The sequence below is a fragment of the Brachycentrus maculatus genome, unplaced genomic scaffold, assembly GCF_059751285.1.
Source record: "Brachycentrus maculatus isolate JH-2025_06_01 unplaced genomic scaffold, ASM5975128v1 h1tg000160l, whole genome shotgun sequence".
NCBI classification, from domain to species: Eukaryota; Metazoa; Arthropoda; class Insecta; order Trichoptera; family Brachycentridae; genus Brachycentrus; species Brachycentrus maculatus.
In genome coordinates, this window is record NW_028280913.1 from 284,543 (window position 1) to 297,500 (window position 12,958).

General features: G+C 30.1%; 1 protein-coding gene across 1 annotated transcript in view; it reads right to left on the reverse strand.

Moving 5' to 3' along the window:
• Positions 1-2,214: 2,214 nt before the first annotated feature.
• The window catches only part of LOC148308500 (uncharacterized), an 18,185-nt gene continuing 7,441 nt past the window's right edge, over positions 2,215-12,958 (reverse strand). The window contains exons 3-5 of the mRNA XM_088261621.1: positions 7,938-8,117; positions 5,070-5,203; positions 2,215-2,684 (exon numbers count right to left, since the gene is read on the reverse strand). Coding sequence (XP_088117747.1) covers positions 2,439-2,684; positions 5,070-5,203; positions 7,938-8,117 — 560 coding nt within the window. The 3' untranslated portion in view covers positions 2,215-2,438. The remainder of the gene's footprint in view (positions 2,685-5,069; positions 5,204-7,937; positions 8,118-12,958) is intronic.

The following is a 12,958-nucleotide window of genomic DNA, read 5'->3' on the forward strand; positions in this document are numbered from 1 at the left end:
GCGGATTCGATTCTCTTCAATTGCAAATTGTATTTAAGATTGAGTGTTCATGACGTATCATTTTTACCTTCCTTATCCTTACTATGCTACTTGCAGACGAGCCTATAAAATATATGCTATGGAGTTTATTTCTTTAAAAAAACTAATTTTTATTCACACGATATACATGGAAATTTTTTAATCGTAATTTTATTCCATTTTTGTCGTAAATATTTTTAAATCGGAAAACTGCTCCCTACAACTTCTTTTTATTTTCAATTGAGTTTATTCTTTTATTTAACTATAAAATTTATATGAACTAATAAAACATATATCACCTACTTAAAATCCTAACAAATGTTGTATTATAGAAAAGACGTGTTACCCCTCACTTTGTTAGAAACATCAGAATTTAGAATCATAATTGTGACCATATTACACTTAATATTAGCTAACTTATATCCATTAACGATATTACTATATTTTGCTATAATGTGCCAATATACTGTTTGTAATAAAAAAAACATTCTGTATTCGCACCGGAAAGGTTTGTAAAATGGGTGATACCAGAGTATTATGTTTAGGTTATAAATTTAATGGGTGATCAGGCGGAGAGCAATAAAAACGTGTTACTGAGAACCTAAACATAGTAGTATAATCACCAGATATAAAATGGGATAAATAAACACTTTCAGTTTGATGACGTTTCCAGTGATGATTAAATTGATTGTCTCACCTTTTGCTGGTGAAGATTTTTTATGATGACAAGTGAACGGCATTCAGTGCCGTGGCATTTCGATCAACTTGCATCACATTTCGGGTATAAAGATCATAAATTCGACGATGCAATTATTTACGTTATTATTCGGCTGGCTTTTAAATATACAATGTACATGTACGTATATACAGGTATTACTGAAAATCATTGAAGTTGGAAATTATATTTGTATTCTTAATTTTTAATAGAACATTTCGAAACAGAATATCAAAAACAGTATTATGATGGTAGTCGTCTTAATAATAATTTAATTAAGTTTAATTTTACTAATTTATACTGTTTCAAATACTAATTTTTATTATATTACGGTAACCGATATTTTCAGACACGATTTCTAGTGTTTTTTTTAGTTATTGTAAAAATACAAAAATTGTGTAAATTGTGTGACCTACAAGCCATTTTATTTTCCAGTTTGGATATTAAAATGTAAAGATTCACGTGAGGCTTACGTCAATTTTATAAATAAGAGACTGTCATAATATGTTTTAAAAACTGTTTTGTTAATGACATTTAAACAGAAAGTTTATGTCATTCACAAAACAGTATTTCAAAAATAATATTTATGTCACTCATCATTATTAGCATCTCCGTGATTGGACTTTGTCCTAATTTAATATGGTATACATCGCTTGACCTTTCTGCCCCTAGAAAGCAATTTCCATTAATGTTCAGAAGGTCCATCACTAATTACGTCGATACGGCGAATTTGGATCTCTCAATAAATTTAATGATACACAGGTGATTCGAATATTAGTCATCACTAATTAAATAAATCCTAGTCACTTCATCACGTTCACAAATTAAACGTTAGATTTTTTTATAAAATAATAATAATGTAATGTCAGAAAAAGAGATTGTTACTACATTTCGATCGAATTTAGGAGGAGAGAAATAACTACCCGTATGGTACTTGTCCCAAATCCCCTACCCCTTCCACCCTTCTCATCCTTCCACCCTCCTTACCATGCCCAGCAGGCGCCGACCTTAAGGCATTTTATCACAACATAGGGGTGTCATTTCTGGGGCTGATACGTAACGTAAGCTATAAATAAGGCAGTAAACATGGACTCTTATCACCATCCTTGTAATGAACGATGACCTATAAGCGACGAAGGTCAACGTACGTACGCGCTTTTATATCTAATATGTATATACATACGAAGACTTTATGCCTAAAAGGGTAGATTCTTTGTTCGGTAAATGTATTCGTTATTTTTATTACATTAAATTATGTGGAAAATCACAAAGTCGTCTCGTGCACAAACAAATCTTCTTTTATTTATAAGCATAGTGAAATATATTTCGGTCACGTATCCTCTCACTATAAATCGAATAAAACCTGTTTTAAAAACACTTATCGAAAATAATACGTTTCTTAGAAGTGGATTTACTTTACAGAGGATATAAATCGTGAAAGGGAAACAGGTTTATTAAATTTAAAAAAATCAAACGAAAAATAGATTTAAAGTTAACAAAATGAAATGTTATGATGATATTTTATTTATCAAATAAAACCCTGAAACGACTAAAACGACTGAAACAACATGTCTGAAAGGATAATGATTTCAAGTTGTGAGGACTAGATTCACCCACTCTTATATGGATGTTACATAATATATAAGATTGTTAAAACATTGGTTTGCGTCGGTTCATATATACAATGATATACAATTTTTAACCCTCAAAGCTTGAGTTCTGGGTCCGTAGACTTGATGTAGTCCAGGAGACTGTCATTATCCTCGCAAATGAAAGGTTTCTTGTGGTAGCAGGCCACGTCATGCCAGAAGATGCCGTCAGCGTACACAGTGTTCAGGACCGCCATGCAGGCTTCGTGTGTCTTGTTTATCTCGTACTCTGCATTATCCGGTTGAGGAAGCTTCTTGTATCCTGTTTGACTCCAGGGATTCTTGCCCCATCCTTTCGGGATCTGTTTAAAATAATGGTACTTCTTAATGAAAAAAATATTTAGAATTAATGTTTTACTTAGTAAATACCACTATTTCTTAAAAATCTACTTTACACGTGTTTCGATGCATTCCGCATCATTTTAAAACACCGTAAGTGAAACACGTGTCACAGTGGATTTTAAGAAATAGTGGTATTTACTAAGTAAAACATTAATTAAAAATAGACAGATTTTACCACAAAGTGACTGCCGAAACAATTAATGAAAAAAATATTAACATGCCCCTTCAATATCTAAGGAACGACTACTACTGTTGTATTTAATTTTGGTTTTCATAGCATATCATTTCATTATTAAAAAGATAAATAGAATTCACCTCTTTCATCACGAGGAATATAAAAAAAATATTACAACTCGAAAAATTATAAAAAAGACCTATGGTTTATACGCGGAAAAAAACTTTATAAAACTAAAAAAATTAACAACACAAAAATCAGAGAAGTATATCGTACAATAATTATTTTTTTATTTGAGTAACTAAACAAACTTGTTTCATCTTTTAAAAAAACTTTAATTAAGAATCTTTAAAATGTGAAGTTAAAAATATTGCACAAATATTAGGGTGTTTACAAATATTTTTAAGTAATGGATATTTTTTACGCTGATGTATAAAGTATTACGCCATTCGCCAGGAACTACGCCTGGATGGCTTGACTCTGGCCAATATCTGTACCCGACGGATTCTCCAGTTCTTTGGACACGTTGCGCGTGGCAACGAGGATAGCCTGGAACGACTAGTTGTGATCGGTAGCCTGGAGGGAAAGAGAGGGAGAGGAAGATCCCCACACGATGGACCGATCAAATTAAGGCAGCAGCAGGCACCTCAGTGGTTGGAGCGCTACGTGCAGCGCAGTCAAGGGATAACTGGAGGAAGAGTCATTGCTTCTGCAAGGGTCACAGCCCTCAGCAATGAGGATTAAGACGGAGAAGAATAAAGTACGTTCATATAATTATTTTTTGTTTGATTTATTTTATACAAACAGCTTCGTCAAAACTTAAAATATGATTATTATTTTACCCTACATTACATTAATTATCCATATTGTGAAAAACTGAAAAAAATAATTCCATCATGAGATTCAAAATTATTGAGAAAAAATGTACCATTAAAAAAGAACGCTTTTGATGCTTCCGCAATATTTCTAAATGTAAATTTTATTAAATTAGTTGGGCGACCTTCAGTTGCCTTTGTAATTTAATAAGAAATAGCTTGTTCCTAAATTTCGAGGAAATTTATACTTTTAAATGCTTTCGAGAATCATAACTTATGACTTGATATAATAGTACCTATGTAATTAAGGTCGGTGCAAATAAATGCATGTAGCATCAGTAGTTATTTATCACGTAAGTGACGTATATCGTACAATACTTTTAGTTTGCTGAAATGGTTTTTAAGATATGTCTCAAGAGGATGTTTTTTAAAAGATTTTCTTGTGTATTTTCAAGAAATCACTTGACAATATATCGTAACGAACGAATGACATGTCATCAAGAAAGGCATATTATAAAAAATACATGTAGACGTAAAATTTTTATATTAAATATTTAAAATATATTTCTCATAATTTTAAGTTGTTAAAAAACATAAACGCATTTTTTCTTAAATTGTTGGCAGGTTTTCTTTCATTTTAAAACAAATCGTCAAAAAAAATCCCGTTTATAAATACAAACAATGACAAAAATAAATATCCTTTTTTTATGAGTAATATACATAAATGTCTTTATATATATACACGCACATACACATATGTTTTCATTTAGATATCAAACTCTAATACTTATTTACGGCATTTGAACACATCACGGTTTAAATTTATTTTAGCTAAGAGGCAAATTTAACGTTGATTGATATTTTGTCGAGGGTTTGAAAGCTGTATTGGAATCTAATTATTTTTAACATTAATATTAAAATCCCATCAAGATCTTTCATATTTATTTAGAGTTTCGGTAAAATTAATTCTCGTGATTGACATTTTTAACTGAAGCGTACTCGCGGAATGTCAATCCGACGCTTCAATATTTCGTAAGTGTTTATATAATCTTTTGATAATTGGGGCTTGTGTTGATTTGATTTATTTCGAGGATGGGCAAAATATTTGAATTTTGAAGAAAAGTTTTACTATTTGAGAGCTTCTTTTAGAATATTCGTTTATTTATATACACTTAAAAATAGCCCTAAAATAATGTCTAGAATCATGTACGTTTATCTGTGACGATCAATTATAAAGCATAACCAACGACATTCACGTAAACATTTACAATCTCACGCATAGTGCCTAGGTTGTAAAAGAGATACTTTATGTAAGACATGTGTTTATGTACAACATCAAACATGAGAATTATTACCTTATTTGTGGCAGCAATCTTAGCTCTCGACGCTGACCAGAACCATCCATTTATATTCTTTGGGTAAAGATCGCCACTATCACATCCGGGGAAATCGCATAGCCTTCCGCTGGTCCAAATGTAAGGAATATTATCTAGAAACGTGCTCTTATGTTATAATACAACAAGCCAGTAATGTATAAGAATAATAAGGTTTCACAAATGAAAATGTAAAAAAAATCGAATGATTGAGAATGAGAATTAACTTTTTTTTTAAATTTTATCTTTAATTTACACATTAAAGAAAAAATAAACCAATAAAACTGTGAATGAATGTCACTTATTTAAATCTTATTGAATAAAATCGTAATTGATTAAACAAATTTTAAAAGATTTATAAATAAAGAGGTTTCGAAAATGTTCTACATGTTCAAATATTTGGCCTAGCTTAGGCATATTTGAGAGTACCTACGAACATTTAGAAAAACGCTCATTTGCCAAAAAATCATAATTATTTTACCCAAACTGTAGAATTCAAGTAAAAATAATTATAAAAATAATATTAAAAAAAAAAAAAAAAACTTTAAAAGTACATTCTTGATATGGTACACAAGATGTGTTTAATGGTGGTCACCCCACCAGGGGTGGGCAGAAAAGATAGAATGCCACATTTAGCTGTTCTGATATACAACACAACATTTCTTTTTATCCATATATCTAGTCACATATGTTCACTAATAGGACTCGTTACTGCGTAGTTACGTAATAAGTAAAGTATACGTAATCATGTAGACTTCTAAGACGGACAGATTTCAGGTTCTGTTTGACTCGGTCGGGCTAAGTCCTTAGCCGTCCTCGTTTAAAGTAAGAAGTTCATTTTAAAAAGTAGTAATAAATAAATAAAAATTTAAATGGTATACGAAAAGAATTACCACATGAATTTTGTTTGTTTATTAATCTTCTTATTTAAAATATTTGTACCTTGGCGAGCTGTGAAGCAATAAATTCCAACTAACTGAAAAAACGAGAAGTCTTAGTGGTCAAGGTTTATGCCTCATAAAATAGTTTGAAGTTTGTGTCACTAAGTAAGAGGATATAAAAAGAAATTATAAAGAGTTGCAGTTTATGTTATCAATTACATTATAATTTCAGTTGTTTAAAATGCTAATGTAAATTAAAATATGGCTTAAAAGTTAATAAAAAATACATCTTAATATAAAAGATAGTTATAGTTAAGATTATTTTTTCTCATTACGAAAAAATACATGTACATATCGCTCACTCCTTTCAAGAACGTCTTAAATCAAAAAACGTGATTTTTCAAGAGAACGTTTGTAAAGTATAAAAATATAATACAATTTATTAAAAATAAATATCAAGCCACTTTTTGAACTGTTTACTGTGCTACAGATCTTTTTAGGTTAAACCTGAAGGTTTTTTTTCCATTTGAAAAATTACTAATTTATTTAAAAAAATAATAAAACAATACCTTTTCTTCAAAATGCAAACACAACACTTTCTACCCTGTAGCGGGTAAATATTAAGTTAAAAATATGCCTCTTTTGCTGAGATATAGTACATTTTTTGGGCATTCCGAAAACGTGCATAACTGAAAATTGACGATTTTTGATTTATGACGTTCTTGAAAGGAGTGAGCGATATGTGATTCAACACTTTATCAAATATATACAAATTATTAGACAATTATACTCAAAGTTAAACAAATGAAAAACAATATTCAGGAAATCGAGGGATAAAACCTCTACTAAGCAAAGGCGTAACTACCATCTTGATGAGAAGAGTAATATTTTGTTAACAATACCTTCACATTCCTCAAAATGTTCACCCCGGTAGTATAATTGACTGTTTTTAGAATATTGCAGTGGGTAATTATTAGTCTGATGTGATTAAAAATTTACCGTTTATCATTGCCATGCTAAAATATCACATTACTATTACATTTTTTAATCATATTGCACTGATGCCCTACAATGGTGGCTGAAACGTCGGCTATAGTAATAACATACAACTATATATAAACATTATAAAAACAAAAAATATTACCCACATAATTAAGAATGGTGCAAAAAATGTAGCATCAGTATATATGATTAAATAATTCATGAGGTGTGTGACATATTACTTATGACATCATAATAATAATAAAAATGAACATCATTTAAAAACTGGTATGTTCTTAAGATAGATAGTCAAAACCAGTCAAGTCCATAAATTTATTTTGAATGAATATTTAATCAAAAATATACGTAAAATGTTTATAAAATTATTCAAATACTTAGCTATTCATAAAATGTACCGTATTATCTAACAATTTTAAAATTAAACAAGCAATCTACTTGAGTCTTTGATATTTCGTTAATTTGACAGGTGATATTTTGCTAGGAAAAATACGAAATTGAATGTTGGCAATGCCAAAATAAATTTATTCTTACTTTATTAAAAATAAAGAATAACCAGCAAAGACTCTATTTTATAAGCTATTCTGACTTTATTAAAAATAAAGAGTAAACAGCAAACACCCTATTTTTTAACCTAATAATCTTCAGACAAGAGGGGTGCGGAGGTAGATATAAGAAATATTGTACTCACTACCCTGAAACACTTGTTAAAATCAATTTGCGATTTGCGGGACTCAAACATATGATCCCAGTCTCGTAGCCAAATTCACCACGGTGCTTGACAAGCAATTCAATATTTTAAAATTATGCTAAATGAAGTTTCACTTTGTAAATGAATATATAATTTTAATGTGATCTGTTATGTGAATAATTTAGTCAATGTTCAACGATGTGCTACATTTGGCTAGTAATTTTGTTTTTTGATATTTATTTTTATACTGCAAGGTTTTTATACTAAGTGGTAGCTTACTTTCTTTAATGAGTTTTGTGATGACAGTATTCTCTTCCTTAGTCTCCATAGACACGAGGTCCATACAATACTCCCTGCAGATGTTCCTCGCGTCCAACCAGTTTACTTGGGTATCATTGTGCTCCGGTACATGACTGCTTATAAAGTAGTTGTGTTTGCCAAACAGAAATTCCTTTGGACCTGTTGAAAAAAAAAATACATTAAAAAAATCTATCCTTACAAAAAAGACAGTCAAAATGTTGTAGGCTATTTGTGTTCACAAATGTTTGTTTTATTTTGTAGGTACAATATATTTCTGGTCAGGGTATATATTTTTGTTGTTGAAGAAAACAAGAGTGTTCTTCATGCTTTAAATTTTAAACAAATTGTCATACATAATTGGAAACGGCGGCATTAGAGATAATGTGTCATTTAAAAAAATATTTATTATGAAAATAGTAAAAATTCATCGGAGATGTTCCAATGACCAGTGTACACGATGGATTCTTCAGTTCTTAGGACACGTTGCGCGTAGCAATGAGGATAGCCTGGAACGACTGGTTGTGATTGGTAGCCTGGAGGGGAAGAGAGGGAGACGAAGATCCCCACACGATGGACCGATCAAGACAGTAGCAGGCACCTTGGTGGTTGGAGCGCTACCTGCAGCGAAGTCGAGGTATAACTGGAGAAGTGTCATTGCTTCGACAAGGGTCACAACCCTCAGTAATGAGGAGTAAGACAGAGAAGAAGCTCCAAGTTTCTTTTTTTATCAAACCTTTTTACTCAGGTGTCTTTCTTTTGTTATTTGGGGTACGACATGCCAATACCACATTTGGGCGTTAGAATTAAAGGGTGACAATTATGATTTTTTAATGTATTTTTTTATTCATTTTACTTTGGTTTGGAGTTTGCAAACAAAACCCGCGCCGCAAGTTCTCTTAGAGCACCCTTGAGTGCAATCCTTTATTATGTAATTCCTAATTTTTCCATTTCATAATTTGATATAATGCTGCAGAGTACGCGTGTCCTTGTGGTTATCATTTTTTTTTTACAACGAACATATACATATTTTATATTAGTTAATGAACATCGTAATTTTCAGAAAATAAAGGTAAGTACTTTGAATTTTTAACGATGAAAATAATAACATTGAACATTTTCCTTTAATATTTTGTCAAAATCTTTACAAAAGAAAATACCGTATGAACCCCAGAGGAATTGTCATCAAACGTCGATGTCTCAACAGTGACGAATTTGTATAAAAAATAGATATATGACAATCTTTGCGCCCACACGGCTTAAGAACTGTCTTTGGTCAATTTGGTGGATCACTTATATATTATCAGCGTCTTGATTGCATGACAAAGGCAAATTACTGTATTATATAATTCTATAAATAATATTTTTTAATACGAATGTGTAACAAAACGATGTATCATTGATGTTCGAATGGCGATATTAGAAAAGAATGCCCAAAATAAGCATCATTGATTAAATTAAGAAAGGTTTGTGAAGACGGTTTTTACATGTGTAACGAATAAGTGAGGAAAGATCGTTTAAACGTATTGATGTAGCGAATGAAGTTAGAAATAGGAGCGGAGGAAGACCAAGGAAAACTTTGAAGCATTAGAAAGCATGACCAAGTTAATCAAATACTTGAAAGTATTCGGAATAATTGGCGGGTATGTATGAAAAGATGCATGAATGTGGGAGAGGCGAAGATTGTTTGCAAAGACAGATTGGTGAAGAGTTTATTTAAATATACATAATTTTAAGAAAAATTAATAAATGTACCAATGTATTTGTATGTGTCTGTACATTATAATTTAAGATTATTATTGATTTTATTTTATTTTTTATTATTTAATATAGTTACATTTTTTAAATACAATTTCATACAATTTCCATACATTTACACATTTGGCAAACTTATAATTATAGTTACGCTGTGCCTCGCCAAAAAAGAGACTTAGCTCTTGTGCTTGGAGAAGGACTTACACTCAAGGTTTATTGTTTTATTTGATTAATGGTATGATAGTATTTTTCTTTTCTTTTATCCATTTTTTAAAGATTTACATGTAATTGACATTGATTTTTTTCTTAAGAATTTTGGTACCTCCTAATTTTTTAATTTCTTTAGGGAGTGTATTGAAGTATTTAATTCCGTCGTGGTTGCTACTTGTTGGTTTGATCATTTTGCAACATTATTTATACGTGATTCATAAACCGGTATATGTTAAGTTACGACTATTATACTTTATTTTACTTTTCTAAAGAAATTAAGCTGGATTATGGATCATCGGATATTTTTTTATCTGATGGCATACTTTCGATTTTAGCAAACACAGAATTTATATTTATGTTGGTAATATGTTTAAGCAGGTAACTCATATTAACCTTGGAGATTCGATAAAAAACATATTTATGTCCAAACAAAAACCAGTATTAAATGTCAAATGTATATCATAATATAATATATTTTAAATGATTTTTACTAGAAACTTCTGATCGAAAATATCAATATGTAATATATGAAACGTGGAGAAGGCTAGTTTATTTATATATTAATGAAGTATTAAATGTATCAAGATTTCATAAAATACTTATGTATACTTATGTATAGAGGGGGTATCTGTATTCTAGTAAAACCTCGGGTTACAAACTTAATGGAACGAACATTAAAGTGTTTGTAACTTAATTCCAATTTTCCATCAAAAATGTGAAATAGATTAATTCCCTCCGGATCTTCACAAAATGGTCATTGTTAATAGTATGGTACGTCATGGTGATATTCCGATACGAAACGATCAATATTTTGTTAACTTAAATAAATAAATACCATATAAATTTCACGACATTCAGAACTTTTAGATAAAATTTCAACGCAGAAAAAAACTATTATTGTTTGGAAGAGCACTCTTTCATGAAAACATCAAGTGCGTGATGGTTCCGGTGTTATGAAAACCTCTCTAATGAGGTTTGTTCCATTTCTGGATTTTATAATGACATATTTTATAATGTAAATACGGACACATTTTTTTAAATTCATTTTTTGTACTAAAATTTCTTTGAAAAACTTCATTTTATATAAACGACAACTTTAAAGTTGTTGTTTAAATAAACAAAACTTAATACGATAGTTTTTAACTCTCCAACCAATAAATATATTTTTATAACTGCCCCTATTTTGCACACATTCGTTTATAAAATACACACGACTATATATTTTTTCTTCATACATTTCTGGTATTAACGTTTTTATCCATCGTCATGTTTTTCATGGCAATGTTCCGGTTTTCTTTAACAGTGATCTTCACAGTCCCATAGTATATTTCGTAGACCTGAATTCTCTTCTCAAACTTACAAATTTTTCGCCGAGATTTTTCGGCATCCGTAAGTCGAGATACAGTGTATTTATCTTTATTTTTGTACCGAAAATAGGCAATTTTAGTAACTTCTTTATCATTTGCCACTTAATGTATCATTTTATTTATAAACCCTTAATTTTTAAGTAAAATCTTGAAACTTGAAAATAAATTAATAAGGTAAATATCTTACGTACAGGTACGAGTACACAATAATTAAAATCAAGCAATATTCATTGATAATTTTTTCGCATATGCGGTGGACCAACTTGCTTTATCTTTATGAATTTCTAACGATTTCATTTATTTTCAACCCTAAAACCTCTTCAGAATCACAACTCATCTAAGGACGAAATAAGTGAAAATGTTAGTTTTCCTAGAAAAACAAGAAGCTGCTGAAGTACTAAAAATTCAAAATATTTAAATTTTCTAATATTAAGATACAAAATATTATTCACATAATGTGTGTTAGGCATCTGTCAATCATATAATAATAAAAAAAACAACTTTGTAATTTTTTCACGTGAATTTTTTTTGATCAACAACCGGGTTTCGTCATTACCGACGTCATCAGACTACTCGATGAGATATCATAACCGATAGGTTACGATGAAATCCGATTGATTTGTCAAATAAAATTCATGTGGAAAAATAACAAAGATGTTAATTTATTCTACAAAATGCAGTTCCACCAAAAATATCATTACAAAACTTAAATCTGTCAATCACATGCATTTTTTTTTAAAATAAAATAAAAGCATTTGAATAATTTATTCTTGTTTTATACATTTTCCCCTTAGAAGTCTAACCGACCGATTCATCTCAATGATGTCATGATCAAACTGCTGTTCTTAAATTAAAAATTGAAATTGAATCACAATGTACATAAAGACGTTCATCAATCAATCTTTTTATTCATACCTCAACATAGATTAAGATAAGAATACAAAAGTGTAGGTTTAGGACATATCATTTTAAATATTGTGGATACAAATATAAAATTCAAAACCAGTATGTAAAAAAGTATGTATTCAAATTTATAATATTATTTTCAGGCATCTCCTAGTATGCGAAATGATTCGGAAAGCATCTCATATAGATTTATAAATGGTTTTGCTAGCAAAAAAAAAAACATACGAATTTCAATCATACATGTATGTTTCCTGTGAAGTGATTTTGTTTTTTTTTTTAGTTTTGTTACAAGAAAATGTTGTCAATCTTATTTTCACACAGTGTGCAAATGGTGTCAATCTTATTTTCAGATCGTCCTTCATTATATTTCATCTCAACACATTTTCTTATCTATGTCGAGATATTCATTATTTCTTTATATAAGTAACAGAAAAGTGGAGCAAATCTAGGATTTGTGGGAAAAATTTAGAGCACACTCAAAACAAAGCTTTTAAAGAATGCTAGTGAAGGCAGGATACAAAAGATTGAGGAAAACCTATGCACCAGTGAACCAGTGAAGAAAATTCACTAAAATCTAAAAGTGCTTTTATACATGGTAAGTATGATAAATACGATTTGTGAGATAAAAAAATCGAAATGTTGAACTCTAAAATACAACAATAGAGTACAAATGCCGAAAGCTCAAAGTAAAACAGAAGGTCTGTTGAAAACCGTCAATACTCCGGCTACTTTTGAGTTTTCTGTGATCTCCTCATCAAAGAAGGA